We start from the raw sequence: 16,561 nt of genomic DNA on the forward strand, positions 1-16,561 counted from the left end.
ATGATTTTGCAAGCACCTTGGCTTTTCTGTCTTTTTCTTCCCTCCTTTGTTGCACATATGGAGGGACGACCAGCAGTCCATAGAAAGCAGTCCAGCGAATACCAACTGAGGCTATTTTCTCTTTTTCAACAACACTTTTGTTAACGCCCATACAGCAACACCTACCACCAGTTACAGTGGAGTAGGTCAGGCCTGAATACCATGCTCAAGAACACCACAACAGAAGTTAAGTACTGGGGGGGCGTTTTAATTCTTTCTTTGTTCAACCATATTTTCCAGTCAGGGGACTGGTGTTGCAACCTTAGTGGACGCACACCTGCTTCTTTAACCTCCATGAACGCACAGACAGATATGGCCTTGCAGTGTACAGCACTCATAAATGCTTATGGCTCTCGGCTGAGCAATGGGATACTGTTAAAAGCCTACAGATAGAGGCAGGATATGGGCTGTGGTAGCTATTATGAATTACATTTGGTTAGTTGTGTTTTAATAGCAACACACTTGATTTCCCAAGTGTGTTATGTATTTTAAGTGTTTCACTTTCATCTGTTTCACACAGCTGTATGTGGTCCTGTTACTTATGGACAAAGATGGTTGGTATGCTTCTGAGACTATACAACAAGAAAAAAAAAAGTGTATTTAGTTAAAGTATTTTGACAAAGACTGTCTCCAATTTGCGACACTTATTTTTCTAATGTGGGCTTTACTGCACATCCATGTGCTCAAACGAACCTACAATAATTTCATCCATAGATAAAAGGTTAGCTTCTATAAATTAGAGATTCAAGTACCGTCTTCGTCTGTACGGCAGATCAGGGGCTCGCTTGCAGGGCCTGGCCCAATCGCGGTGAAGGCGGACACGGTGATGTGATACTGGGTCCATTTCTCCAATTGCTGCAGCAGCACCTGCTCTTCGGTAGCAGGCACCATCGGCTCCTCCCCGGGTTCCCTGTCATCACTGCCGCCTTCTGACGGGCCCACCACCTGGTAGTGCACCCTATACCCCACCAGGACACCGTTCTGACTCTTCAAAGGCGGGGGGCGCCAACTTACCAGCAGGGTGGTGGAGCTGGTGCTGCTGCACTTAATGTCTTGAGGGGGGGCTGAGGGCTCTGGTGGGGTGGAAAGGAAAGGAAGGAAGGGGGTCGAGGACGAGGAGGTTGAGGAAAGGGGAAGGGAGGGTTGAAAAACAAAAAAATAAAAAGATGGGAGAGATACAGAAAATGATAAAAGGAAAATTCAAAACTCAAATAAAAACAACAAGAATAACTGAAACCAAGAAATTGCAAAAACAAAGACTGAGCCAAAATATGTTTAAAATAAAAATAAAATCATCAAGCAAATGTCAACAAAAGAGGCATAAATGGACAGTGGCACAAGCTTGTGTAATAATGAATCAAGATGGCTACCCTTTTAGGATACTGCGGGACATGTGTTGGACATGCAGACATTATGTTTTTTGGCATTAAGAGGAATCAGAAGCTTTAAGGTTTTGCGTATTGCTGCTATTTGGAATGTACCTCAAAAGTAATAGTAATAATATTAGGGTCCCCAGCCTTACTTTTAACAAAAGCCATTTCTCTGTTCTGTAATGTATTACTTATATAGGAGGTGGGGTATCTGACACTTGTTCATGTCATCCTTGTGAAAGCCTTTAGTTAATATTATAAACTGGAGATACTTCATTATCAAAAGTCACCATTTTCATGACTACAGTGCCAGATGGACAGGGCCGAACATATCCATCGTGCATTTTATTTCCAGGCACTGAGCTAAGGTTTTAGTCCTTAAACAATCGAAACTGGAGTCATGAGCACTAAACCCTAATTTCCCCTTCGGGGTCTCTGCAATTACTGCTACCTCTGAGGCACTGGGCTGTCTACATTAGGATTAATAACATATTGTCATGTCCAGAAAACCAGCCATGAATATATTTAATACATGTTAAAGTCTTAATGTGATGGTTGGTTCAATATATAAAGATTTCTAGCAGCCATTGTCTTGTCTTGTGTATACAATGCATCCACTTTACCCTGTATGAGCACAATTACTCAATCCATTGAAACAATAAATTTCAACAAATTAGCACAAGCTAAAATTTTTTTTCCAAAGTATAATCTAATAGGAAGGTATAGTAGTCTGTGTTTTTTTAAATTTGTAAAAGTATAAATGCTTTTCCAACATGGTGACTGTTATTTGTGTTTAAAGTCTTCTTCCAAAACATATTAAAACCTACACATCTGCGAACTTTCTAACTCAAATTCAATGCCTCTCGCTTCTAATCTGTGCCAAGCTCTCACACAGCTTGTGTGTGTCCAGAGAGTGTGCTGTGCAAGGAGCGATAACGTTTCACTTCTCACCCAGAGTTTGGTATTATATGGACAAAAGGACATGTATGAAAATATTTCTATCCAATTCAGGTTTCCTCTATCCCTTACAATGGTTCTCTGTGAGAATATATTCCTTCCATCTTGATGCTACAAAACGCAGTTCATTATTACATTTTTGTTGGTTATGTAAGGTAAAAACCGCACAATAATCAAAAACAAACTGAAATACCATCAGAAAAAAAAGGCATTCCACACACAGCAACATAGGAAAAGAACTTAAAAGAAACCCATGGAAACAGGCAGCATGTTCTCATTCCAAAATAAAGGCTGAAGAAATCAATTATGAACTGAAGGAGGGTACTGGGAAATGAATTTCTCAGTAACCCAGGTGACTCGAAAGAAAGAACCACAACACCAGTTAAGGTTCAAAATGACAACTCATGAGAAAACATGAAAAAACACGATACATAAACGGAAAATAAGAACATTTAACTTCTAAAAAAAAAAAAAAACAAAACGACCCAACCAAACAAAAGAAATCACAAGCATTGTCTGCATCATACGTACCTGACTCCCACAAATACTACATTTTAAAGACTTTCTTACCACCAGCACCTGACTACAGAGCGTGCTTACTCTGTAGCCAGTGAGCTGCAACAGCTTTCCCTCCCAGAAAGCATGCCTTAAATTCTAAAATTCTACTCCCATTTTCAGTGACTAACACCTTTAATTTTGATTCATTAAGACTTTTTGTTTTTGGACCCACTTTGGGGTTACTGGGAGGGAGAGAGTTGGCTCTGTGCTGTAGCCAGGGCTGTTTAATACTCATATATCTATGGGCCGGAGGGTCCACAAGACTGTGAGAGGGGAAGCTATTGGGTTTTGGGGGGGGAGAGTCACTCCCAAGATTTTCTGTTCTTTTGCACTTGGCAAGGTACACAGAGATCCTTCCTTAACTATTTGCTCTGATAAATCCCATTTCATAGCCCTGTGTCTATGTGTTTTTGTAAAACTTGCTGCCATTTTGAGAATACCAAGACACAAGAACAGAGAAAGTAAGGCGGAGAGCTTGTATTGCTGAATTCATAAAAGTTTAATGACAGTGTTCTGACTGCAGTGTCACTTTTGGTGGAACAGTTAAAAAAAAAGAAAAGAAAGTAAAAATAACAGGAGTTTTGGCTATCAGAGGCCTCCTACTGGTGAAGACTGAATGTTCCAGCACACAACAAATAGGACAGAACCTCAGCCACAGTTCCCAAACCCTTCTCTGTGTCCAATGGGCTTATTTACTTATGGTCTTACTGGATATTGAGCCTTTCAGCTTCTTTCCTCCGCTCACATTGTATTTGCAAACTCTCCACGTCAAGAATGATTGCTCAGTTCTCAATCTTTGTGGTGAGGAAAAGGGCTGTGGATCTGACAGGGGCCAGGCTATCACAGTGCACAGGCATCCTCATGCCTGATAACGGTTTAAGACTGGCTGGGGCACAGCTTTAATAAAGTGCATATCCCATGAAGGCCAGTGGTAGGATTACGGATACTAGAACTATACAACCACAAAAGAAGAAATTCAGCTAATGCTTCACTTGAGGTTCTTTTGAAGCTTCCCTGAAAGAGTTTCCTAAATGCTATTTGACAAATAATTAGTCATGTCTGCATTCATATCCTTCTCTTTGACTTTTAAGTCTGTTGTGATATGACTGGGAGCTCTGGGTACAAAGTCTGCAATGTCAAGTACTGGTGGCATACCTAATCATTATGACTACCTTCAGATTAAAAGTGCTTGCAGTGCGACATCTTCAGTGGATATAAATTACACACATTAATGCTCAGAGTTTAGCTACACAGACCATTACTCAATGCCTGTTGTCGACTCTTAAAATGACACAGATTTTGCTATCAGAGCATAAGCACATGTCTGCATTTGAATTGTATTTTCACCAGAGGCCTGGAATGACAGGATGTTCGTATTTGTAGATCATTATGGAATTAATCCCCCCTCGATGCCAAATGGCCAAACGTTGTGGCTCACACAAATATTCCAATATATCTAAAAACCTCCTGCAATTACAGTAAGTGGGGGGGGCTAAACTGCTTGTTTGGCTAAATACAGAGGATTTAGAATCTGCCACTTTAATTTGAGAGATAGCACTTGACTGGCTACTGGCAGGTTCTAGGTATAATCTAAATGTGTAACAAAGCCTGACAATTCAGGGGCCTGGCTCATAGCTCATCGCAAAGCATGAAATTATTTCTGATGCTATGAAATGGGATTCTTATCTGCCACTCTGGGGCCCTGCGGTCCCCTAACACCCACTCCCAGGGTCCATCTTAGGTCCTGTTACCATGTCTTGCAACTGGGTAACAGCTATAGAAATGCTGGGAACCCTCCCGGCTCTCGGGTTGTGGACCAACTCCAGCCACGTCTGAACGATCTGACAATAAAGGTCTCTTATTCTGATCTGGCTGTGGCAGCATAAACCAAGAGGCCTTGCTTCTGAATGAGGGCCACTCATGCCATTAAAATCTGGTGTACTTTTTTTGAGCCTTTTGTAATATTGACAAAGAAAATCCAATGAAATGATTGTGGAGTTCTTTGATAAGTTGCTTAGCATCACACACAGTGGAGCAAATGTGGACTGAGATTGAGGAGAATTATCATTTTTTGCACTGACTTTTCACAAGTTCTTGACAGAGTGGTCCTCATGACAATAGCCCCTGGTAATGCTGCTTGGACTGAGCACAAACTCCAACAATCTGCCAACATTTTGTACCACAAATAATGCACAACAAAGCAAACAGGGAAATCATGTTGTCTTTCTTTTCACTTAGTGGCAAAGGGTTTCAGTCTGCCAGAAGCTGCAGAGGATTCAAAACCAGGTTCAAATAGTTTTTATAGGGCTGCGAGCAGAACATTGCACTAACAGTGCCAAAAGTCAAACAATGCCAAAAGTCAAGGTCCTTTGTGAAACAATATAAAAATTGTATGCAGTCATTGTTCTGTAATTTATATTGGAAAGAATGTTGACACGGCATTTTTTACTACAGCGTATCTAATTTTCTTTTGTGTCTTAACTGACTTTATTGACTTACTGACATGTTAATTCCTCCTTAACATGTCAGTAAATAAAGCTTCCTCATTGTTGTGTAAAGCATGACGCTATTTTAATGTATATGTGTGGGGCACTTCTTCTTGTATGTGTGTGTGTTTGTAAATGTGCCATACCCATTGTGATAGTATAGCACTCAGGAGTCTGGCTCTAGTGGTATATTTTGTATTTGGTTTTGTTTGAGGAAAACTGAAATGGGTATTTATCTGACAATTTTGCCAGTTTACAGCCCTTAAAAGGTGAGAACACTGTGTTTCTGTGCACTTGTGTGTTAATGAGAGGGCTATGCAGTATTTGTTAATAGAACAAGCTTTGCTTGTGTGTGTGCGTGTGTTTTTTAAAGACTTACAGTACAATTTAAACAATGTCTATGTTCCACCGAGCTGTGAAGACACTTAATGCAAGCTATATATGTCCCTGGGCTCCTCACTGACTTGGATGCAGAGAAATGCTTCTATTCCTGACTTGTATGAGCAGCCAAACTGCAGTCATGTCATTTTAATATTTAACCGTGTCTTGTATAAAGACTGCTTATTCTGAGCATCCAATTTTCTGTTGGTGTTTCAGGAAAAAAAAAAAAAACAGAAAAAAACAAACAAATGGTTAACTGGATAAAAATGTGGATGTCCCTGACAGGTCTTTTAAAAAGGTTACGGCAGACTGAATCCCTACACCACACAATCACTTACCTCAGAGAATCCAAAAGATCAAGTTATTTATTGTGTTGTGTTGTGGGAAATCTTTTGCTTTGACTAACAGTCTGTGATTTTTCTGTCCTCGACAATGAGAAACCAATGGATATTTCTCACACCTGCTTGAGCAGGGACTCTTGTTTAAAGCATTAAAAAACACTGGCAGGAAAAGACCAGGAACAATGAGGCACTCAGGTGAAACCACAGAAACAGAATGGATAGAAAAGGTAAAGGTGGTTGTTAACCTTAAAATGCCGGCCAAAGAAGATTTGATAGTCTTGTCACTTATGTGGAGCACAATATTTACAAAGTTTACATCGGCTCTGCGCATTAATTGATACTCATTTCCTGGACAGTAGTATCAAATCTCTATGGTGGGCAAGCAGATACCATTATCAACCAGCAGTTATCCTTTCTGTCCACTGTAATTGTATGGATGAGACATTTCAAAAGAAAAGTCCCTCCTCTCAAGTACAGACATGAGAAAAACCATCAGCTAAACTTATTCTCCCCCATATTTGTTCAAAGGGCAAGGGTATATCAATGCTGTCTGCACATGTTGCTCTGCCTGCTGCGTTGCAGTTGTTTTTGGCTGTGGTGAGCTTGAGTTCATGGAAGAACCCAACAGAAAGACAAAAAATAGCAGCAAGCTACTGTCTGGAGCAATGTCAAACCAATATTCTTTCAGACAACCCAGAAAGTAATAGAAATAATAATAATTATAATAATAATAATAACGATTTCAATTTTTTTCAAAAGACTCAACATAAAAGGAAGAGGACATAAAGTGAGCAAGGTGATGCCAAGCCATTCCAAGGAGAGCTTTTGTTCCATTGCACAGGGGAACAAGTGGCAAAGAGAGATACAGAGCTGGAACAGGGTGATGTAAGAGGGAGAGAGGAGTGTATCCAATCCAATCAGCTTGCGCTTTACCGGTCAAGAACAAATGCAGAAAACAGAGGTAAGGAAATCACAAACACACATCGACAGGTGAAGATGTGCACAGACACTTGAGAGACGCCAAGACAGAAATGGAGCTGGATGAACATAAAGTATTTTCATGCCTGGACTGATCAAAGATCAACGGTGCAGTGACAGGTTCTCAACAGCACCCCCAGTGGGAAAGAGTGAGTGTCGCATGCAACTGGTGCTCTCCTCAGTGACTCTGCACTGTCTGTGTAGCTCTGCTGCCCAGCAGTAACAAAAAGAACTGTGAAGTGGTTGTTCCAAAGCCCCCACAGCCCAGATGTGGGGGTACAGCCAACAAGTTGCACTGGTAGAAACAGAAAATGTGTTAAAAGAAGTCTACTCCTACCACCATGGCTCTCCTATGTCCCAGTAAAAAATTGTCTGGTTTAAACCTCTCAAAATCTTATAAAGCACAGCCAGTTCATCAAGAATAAGGGTAGCCACTCTGACAGTGAATGTATAAATGCGTCTTTGTCTGTGATTTTCTATATTCTGTATCATCAGGATCCACAATGACTCCCTCAGATCCACCCCTAATCCCATAAATCCAGCTACATTTTTCAGGTTCTTTACCATTAATGTATTAAATGTCAATACACAACATCATTGTTAATCTTTGTGTGCTGTGTAAACCCACAAGACACGAATTTCATACCCTGTCATCCCAACAGTCCTTCAGCTATTGGATATTTGATTGGATAAGCTGTATGCCTTTTCTTTCTCTACAGCTTGCACTACTGTGTGCTATGATATCACTCTTGTTATTTTTAGCTGGCTGGTTTAAATAATTCAGTTGTGTTCCTGCCATCTGTAAAATAAAATAATCAGTGCAGAACTGATATACTGGAATAAATTCCAGGGGTGGGCATGTGAGTACTTTTGGTGACTGTTGATAGGGTTTTTGTCTCTTTGATGACTAAACTCAACTCCACATTCCGCAATCCCCATTCTGAACACAGTTCACATGAGAGCCTTGGTGGTCTTGGAGGAGAACTGACATTTTTTGTGTCTGTCACGTGGAAGAAAGTGCACTTGCTGTTGACAAAGGAAAAGCAAATATGAACAAAAGTGAAAGGGAAATAAAGAATCTGCCAAAATTGTCAGTCCACATAGACTTAATTTGTTTGACCGTGCTGGGTACACTCATACACACATATTTGGCACCAGAGATAAGTTAGAAAATAAGAAAATATAAGATAAAATGAAAAGGTTGTAAAACACTTGGTCTAGAAAAAAAAATCACTCTAGCCGTTCGTAGCTTAATTTCAACCTCAACTTTCCCCAAAACAATAAGTGCATAGTGTAAATACCCTTTTCCCTGGGGTATAAAATACCACAATCATATTGGTACAGTAAGGTTAACAAAGTTAAGGTCAAATGCAGCAAGAATTAAACAACACATAAGTCAGTTTGTCATGCAATTCATTATTTCTGAATCAGCTTTGAACCCTGATTATGCCTGGCAAAAACACAGGCATAGCTGCAAGGTGATGGTGCAGTAGAGAAAAGGACATTTACAAGCTCCAGTCAAAAGGGAAAAAACACACAACCTTGTTAGAATTCACTTAAGCAAAGGTCCACAAAGGCATAAAATCATTTAACTGCTTTCCTGGCGAAAATCCTTTTGTTAGCCTACTCGCAAAGAAAACATGACAGAAGACTGAATAAAGGGTTACATACTGGCTTGCAAGGTCTTCTGCGATATGTTATTTGTGAAGGCTCCGATGCCTTTGGCTGAAATGGCTGCCAGGGAGAAGTGGTACTCTGTGTTTGGCCGGAGCCCTTGCACAACATATGAAGATGCGGGTCCAAATGTTTTCTTAATCTGTTGATGGAGAAAAAAAGGTACTGACAAGCCTGGTTTAAAATGGCTGGACATAAATTTAACATTGGATCATTAAGAGATGATGTACACCTCTCAGTACAAAAGGCAATGAAATTTAATATGAAACATTAAAATTCTTACCTGGAGGCCTAAAGTGCCTTCCGTGTAGCGAAGTTCATAAGATATAATTCCTTCCTTTTCATAGGCAGGTTCCCAGGTCAGTTCAATGCTGGTGTCAGAAACAGCACCAACCTGAAATCTGGATGGTTGACCTGGAACTGAAGAAGACAGCAGAGGACACTGTATGTTACAGGACATGCATGTGGAAAGACATGGAAATTAATATTATACACACGAGAGGTGTACTGTCCAACTTCAAAAAGAAAGAAATTCTTAAGAATCTTAAGAAGTTCTTTTCCTTGTTCCGTCTTTTCTTAATAAAAGAGGATATTTCTTACATGTCCACTAACATGATGAGCATAATGAGATTAAGCCTAAAATGACAAGGATTAGATGAAATTAAACTGAGAGGAATAGATTACACTGAAATACAAAAGGTTTGTGCCCCAGTAACAAAGCAAGGTACAAGGTGCTCTATTGTTGTGAGGCCTCTGAAGTCAGCTGTTCAGCCCCGAAGCTGATCCTGGTGAGTTCTCAGATGTTGGTTCTTTCACAAAAAATTTTTTTTTTTTTCAGACTGCCATGATCAAACAGACTTTTGTCATCGTTTGCAGAGGATGCAGATGTGCAGGAGAACTTTGCACAGTGGGAGAGTAAACTTGTCTCTTGCGTAGCAGACAAATACTGAAAATGTGCTGCTGACACACAAAACAGCTAAGGAGTTCTTCAGTGGTTGTGAAAGTCTTCTCCTCAAGCAGAAGGCTGGATTACAGATGCAGCACTCACCAAATTTCTGTGTAACTGACTTTAAACTTACTTAACAACTTGGTTTCAACAGTATATTTGAACATAACACACACATAATAAATATAATATATAGTTAATATCCTCACCTCCTTGCAGTACTTTGACATGGATGGGCTCTGAGAAGGGTCCATCTCCTACAGATGTGAATGCTAGGACTTTAATTGTGTATGTCTCTTGAGGAACCAGGCTCTGGATAGTAGTGATGACGCTGTCCTGGACATTATGGATCTGCCAGAGGCTCATGGGCAGGGAGTCGTCCATTGTATAATAAACGCGGTATCCCTTGATCTGCCCATTGGGCTCCTCGGGCTCTTCCCAGCGCACCATCATGGTGTTTTGGGAAATAATCTGGGCCTGAATGTTTCGTGGTGGACTGGCAGGGGCTTGTTCTCCAGTCCGGGTTTCTACTGGCTCACTGGGAGGACCCTGGCCGATTGTGTTGACAGCTGAGACACGGATTTCATATTCTGTGTTGGGGTAGAGACCACCAATGCTGTATCGTGTAGTGGTGATGTCATCCACTGTCTCATACTTGCTGTCCGGGGACTTGGCCCTGTACTGGATGATGTAGTAAGTGACTGGGTCTGGGTTGCCTGAGTCCCAGGTGATGGTCACACTGGTGGCAGTGGTTTCAGTAACCACAGGTGTTCCTGGAGGCTTGGGGAGAGCTATAATGGTGACAAAAGAGGAAGCAAAGAGGAGGAAATCATTTGTCATGACAGCGGCTGACTGAAGAACTTCGTAGCAAAAACAGAAAGCTTGGATATTTTATCACGTTGCCCTGAGACTTTTATAGCAATACATATTGGAATTGGATTTTTCTGTACATTTCAAACTTAACTGAACTTTATCATCTTCATAATTACTGTTCTTCACAAGCATACTTATCTCTTACATTTGACAGTGATTTGTGCCACAGCTTCAATGATGCCAAGGCTGCTCATGGCCACGCAGGTGTAGTTGGCTGACTCACGGACGCTGCTCAGTTCGAGAACGTTCCTGCCCACTGGCATCTCATCCTCTGGTGTCAAGTCCTCTGAGTTCAACATCCACTTGACGTAAGGCATGGGCGACCCCACTGCCACACACGTTATGTTCACACTGCCACCGGGCATAATTTCCTGACTCGTTGGTGGAATGGAGAAGCGAGGAGGCACCCGCCGGACTGGGAGAAGGCATGAGGAAGGGGAGAGGACGACAAAAGAGGGCAAGGGAGTCAAAAAAAAAAGAGAAAGAGAGAGGTAACAAGAGAGGCCGATGAAAATGGACCCTTCTCAAGGAAATACTTAACACAAAAGGTTCAACATGGCAAATGTGAACTAAAACACAAAATAAAAAAGTAGAACAGAAAAATATACAAATAATGAGAAGGAACTAAACTAACAGAACTGCTTCAACAACAATATAGATTAACAATAAAGCAACGATTCATAGCAACAAGGTTCCATTGACCAATATTTGACCCATCACAGCACAATTAAAGACACAAAAATCTATTACGAGTTTCTCATCTTTGGAACTGAACTGCTGACATTTATACAACTACGGCGTAACCTGATCACCAAGTACGAAGGTGTATAGTGAAGGCTATGTGATAATGCTATCACATAAGGCCAAGATGGCAACCTGGAACTTCCTGTCCTCTCCGGCACGCATGCCAAACAGGAAGTAGGCCATTACAGGCTTCTCCCACAGCACAGGAAGTGTAGGGTTACGGGACAATTGACCATCTCTACAAGGTCTCTAAACACATTCTAGCGCAAGTTTGCACTTGACACCTGTCTCTACTACCTAGATATCTTAAAGATGAGAAACTTTAATCAGATTTTTGTGGTTTAGGGTAGATCCACTGGACAAAGCCTTATTAAGATCTGACACGGTTCCATTGATAGATGCAGCTATCAGTTTCACAGACAGCATGCATAAATAGACCGAGGTAAATTAAGGAGTAAATGATAACAAAATTGATATAAAAATTGAGATAAAATGCATAGAGGAATATAACTGAAGGGTCGCTAGCATGCCCAGACAAAAGACGATTGGAGAGGAAAGAGGAAATACAAGATAGAGGATAGAGCATCTGAGGAAAAGGATAGAAAGAAAGGGAACAGAGGAGCAAAGAGTGACAGAGGAAGAAAAAGACAGGGGAAGGTTGGAGGAGGGTAAAGGGGGGGTAACCCGCTTCAATGCTGTGTAAACTTTGTTTTTCTTCAGCTAATGTGACAAAATGTGATGGTGGCACATTGTCACATCGCAGTCCCAGTTAACACAAAATAAGTATTGAGGAACAAGGTATGTGCCTAGAAATACATAGAAAAAGAACTATAGTTGTTGTAGCTAGAGAGTCTAGTATCACAGAGTGTTGGAGTCAAGAAACAGAACTGGATCAACAGGGAGTAGAAATCCAGAGAACAAGAAAGAGACAGAAGGAAAGGGAAAGAGAGAGGTAGATGATTAAGGGCAGAATGACAGCTAAGAGAGGGAGACGGGGAAGACCTCAAAACTCATGGATAGGAGTTGAAATTTGAGTGGAAGGAGGTTGATAATGATTCTGAGACGCAGAGGAAGGGTGTGAAAGGTACTGTGTACTTGCATGTGTGTGTATGTGTATATACATAGATGTATATATATATATATATTTTTTTTTTTTGCGTTGGTATAGGCATGAGTGCGCGTGTGTACAGTATGCTATAGTTAGAGAGTGGAAGAGTATGAGTTAGCAAAAACGTATGTTCATGAGAGGCATCCCAGCAAGCTCTTGACAAATAGTGACATGCAAAAGGTGGCCATGTTCCACACTAAATGAGCAAAACAATTTTAAAGTGTTTTATAATGCAGGGTTTTCCTTGTCTATGTAAATCTAAGATGAGCGCCATTAGTATTTGTTTTTAAAGTCTAAGCCAAGCTGATTTGGATAATTGCCCATATTGCTGTTTGGTTGAATGGCCAACTTCCAACATATATAATCTCTGGAGAAAAAACGTTTTACACGTCTGATGGTTAGGTACTACCTTGTGCTGAGCCAGGGAAAACCCTCTTGTGGTACATTTAAACTTACTCTGAATACAAGCAATGAACATGTTTAGGTTTTGAACCTAGACAAAATATACGGGCAACAGCTATGGACTTCTACAGAGGTCCATAACCCCTATGTGTCACTCTGGGTCAAAGAACTTTTCAACACCCACGCAAACCACAGTATTTACATCTATTCAACGTCAAAATGTTTGTTGGGATGCAAAGAAGGTCAAAGAGAGAGAATGAAAGTAATACAGATGTAGAAGTAAAAAATGATGAACTAAATGGAAGAGATGATTTAGAGACAGACAGAAAGACAAGACAGGAAAGACAGGGACGAAAGACAAGACACAAGGCAGAACAAAACAGACTCAAGCAGCAAGACAGCGGACAAGAAGACAGACAGAGGGAGACGAGCAGACAGACAGTGACAGATGGGTACGCAGACATACTGTACAGTACGCAGGGGGAAGGGGAGGGGTTTGGGTTGTCGGAGAAAGGGAAGGAGGAGGAGGAGGGCATAAGTGGGGGATAGAATAAGGAGACTGTGACTCTAAATCCAAAAAAGAAAAAAACAAATCAAATCCAAAAAAAAAAAAAAAGAAAAAAGAAAAAAAAGAAAAAAGACCATGGCTCAAAGTGGGTTTGGAGGTCTCACACACTGGGGCTTAAAATCAAGAATCAACTACACGTCCCCTCCTCCCCGCCTTAAACACCTCAGTGCCTCTCAGTACAAACGTAACTTGGAAAGTCCTGGGTTTGGCAGACATGACGTGTGTGTGTGGGGGGGTGGGTGGGGACTGAGGGGGAGATTCAGGGGGGGAGACTGAGAGGGGCATCAAGGATAGGTAGCATTCCAAAATACACCGTGTCGATCCAAATGGGATTCATATGATCGTTGCGTGAGACAGTTTGCCAACAAAGTAAAGGCACAAATATCACCTACACACACTCTGAGGGGATTTTACCTTAGAACCGACTTGTACTGACCTGAGCACTGAAATGGTCACTAAAATGTACACACATTATGCTGACGTGTAGTTTGAAGGGGCGAAGCTTTGTAGCACATAAAAGCAAGCTAGCACTATGTGCAATGACCAAGTAGTCAAAACACATCTACTGTTATTGGCTTTTAACAGCCATTTCATATGCAGTCACAGAAAACACTGCATTTTGCTTTACATGCAGAAAGGTTTAAAATGACACTGATAGGGTGAATAAAACCCAGATGGAGACCTTCTGAACCAAAGTTGGGCTTTTGATTTGTCCTCCTCCGAGCTACTCTACATGTTTCCTCTAAGTCCTGTAATTTGTTCTTAATGTCAATTATGTTACTACCTTGGGCAAGACACGACTTGACCTTGAGGGCAAAAAGTTCATTGCTGACCTTTGCTGAAATGCTCCTTTGTGGTGCACAAAATTACACGCTGAAAATGTACCATGAAAAATGGTCAATAGCAAATGTAAAGAGTATCCTGTGCTTAAAAATGTCAAATTTCCATAGATAACAATCAAAAAAAATGTTGCCATTAGAAGCAAACATGGCTCTTTAAAGAAAAAATGTTGTGAAACATATCAAAGAATCATAACTTGGTCTGTCCTGACTTTAAGAACTGTAAGACTGTAAGAAAAAAGCGAATAAAACATGGGGACGCATGATGTTTAGGTTGAGAAATCATGCTTGGTTTCATCATGACAGTTATTATTGCATAGTCATGAAGTCCATGACAGTTATTATTGCATAGTCATGAAGTCCAAATGAGAGATAGTCTAAAAACATGTTGATGTGGGGAAAAAAAGGCCAATCCTAAAGGGAGAGAAAATATAAACCTCTGACTTCTAATTCATCAAAAAATGTCTCACTGAACAACAAAGGTGAAAGGGCAGCCCATTCCTCACACGGACATGCATGGGTGTGGCTATGGCATGAGTGACATATACAGGTGCGCCCCCATCCACTTGGGCAGACACCAGAGAACCAATACAATCCAAAAATGTCACCCAAGCCCATCCAAGCATGCCATTCATTCCCAAATATAGCATTGTTTCAGACACACACGCACAAAATCAAATGAAAGGAAATAAATCAAACTGAACAAATCCACAAAAAGAACTAAGTCCAAAGAGCATAGACAGTACCAGAGTGCAGCTGTGTTCAACATAGAGGTATGCATCAATACTATTAGATGTTTTTCAGCTATGATTTGTCTCTGCTTGAATTTTGCCTCCAATTGAAAACTGAAAAGGGCGAACAGGGCCTTTATTTTATTTTATTTTATTTTATAAAACGTTCAATCAAAGTGTGTCTGATGGTGCTCTTCTCTCCCTGGGGCTCAGGTCAGCCAATGGACCGGGAGCTGTAGTGGCTGAGTGAATGAGGTTTCCCCACAGGAAGATGTCTCTGTTCACCTTTGACTACCTACACTGTCAGGGCAATGTGGGAACTAAGACCAGCCAAGTGCCAAATGCTTGTAACTTTTGGCTGTGTAGCTGGCCAGCGAATTCTGAAATATACAAATCACTGAGCCATTTCACAAAAAAATTCCTTGCTTAAAAACTTTGTACCGGGGTACTTTGTAATGAATGGCAGGTAATGAAACTAAAATCTGGAAAACAAGAACAATGGAAAGCCAGGGGAGAGTCTACCTTTCAACAGCATGCACCCTGTGTCTGACACATAAGTAAATTTGGTCTTTGGTTAACAAAAGAAGATCAAGAGCTCAAGGTCAGTTGATACTACAGCACATTACACTGTAACCTGGGAGAGAAAATTATAAATCTTAAAACCCAGAAGACACTTTGGACAACACTAACTAAATGTCAGTTTAAAATGTTAAATGAATCACCGCACTACCTGTATGATATGACTGGACTGTGTAACTCTGTCATGTTAGTGGTCCAGTAAGCTCTCACAAGCTGTGTATGTCAGTGTCTGTGTGTATGTGTGTGGCACCCTCCCCTATTCTAGCTTTAAAATGTAGTGCCAGTGAAAGAAAATAAAGAATCCCAATTGCATGGACAGGCTCCTCATTCACAGAGACCAGGAGCCCAGCCGGCCCATTTGGAATTGAGTAAAATAAAACAAACATATACCTTTCATTTGGACTACTAACAACATATAATCTTGTTTCAAGCCCCAATGTGGAGAGAAAGACAAGAAGCCTTACAGTGGACGAGGTGAAAAGCAGTCGAGAGAGAACGCCAGAGTACTGCACTAACTCTAATAGTGGGCGGTGTTGTGGAGGGATTTGTGCCAAAAAACAGAGGTCAGAAGGTGGACATTATCGGCCATTTTGGTGAGGCAGTCTTTGCTGCCCCAAAATGAAGGGGGAAGCCAAAATAATGTGCAGCCTTTAGTGTCACCTTGAAGCTGAGATTACACCCTCTTGCTGCCTGAGGACACAGGCGCAGTATGGAGATCCTTTAGTCACACTTGCTGGGTGAGGCCTACGGCATTTACATATAAGCTGTAGGGGTCGGCCTGTATTAACATACCTTGGCTGCGCCAATGCTAAACAGTCACTACGGGTGGCTCATCAGAATGGAAATTATTACCTAAAGGAAACTGACAGGAATCATGGCAGGGGTATCTAATAATAGCAAGCAGCGAATTGAAGGGATTTCAGAGTGTATCACCTTTTTCTATTGTCTTACAGGCAGATGATAAGCAGCCAAATGATACTGGAAGTA

At 41.1% G+C, this 16,561-nt stretch overlaps 1 protein-coding gene across 3 annotated transcripts in view; it reads right to left on the reverse strand.

Moving 5' to 3' along the window:
- Positions 1-16,561, reverse strand: part of ptprsa (protein tyrosine phosphatase receptor type Sa) — a 223,589-nt gene that overhangs the window by 53,463 nt on the left and 153,565 nt on the right. For all 3 annotated transcript variants that reach the window (XM_041039589.1, XM_041039590.1, XM_041039588.1), the window contains 5 exons: positions 10,749-11,018; positions 9,940-10,521; positions 9,068-9,204; positions 8,782-8,926; positions 792-1,112 (listed from right to left, as the gene is read on the reverse strand). In XM_041039589.1, coding sequence (XP_040895523.1) covers positions 792-1,112; positions 8,782-8,926; positions 9,068-9,204; positions 9,940-10,521; positions 10,749-11,018 — 1,455 coding nt within the window. The remainder of the gene's footprint in view (positions 1-791; positions 1,113-8,781; positions 8,927-9,067; positions 9,205-9,939; positions 10,522-10,748; positions 11,019-16,561) is intronic.

Source organism: Toxotes jaculatrix, chromosome 6 (genome assembly GCF_017976425.1).
Source record: "Toxotes jaculatrix isolate fToxJac2 chromosome 6, fToxJac2.pri, whole genome shotgun sequence".
Classification (NCBI taxonomy): domain Eukaryota; kingdom Metazoa; phylum Chordata; class Actinopteri; family Toxotidae; genus Toxotes; species Toxotes jaculatrix.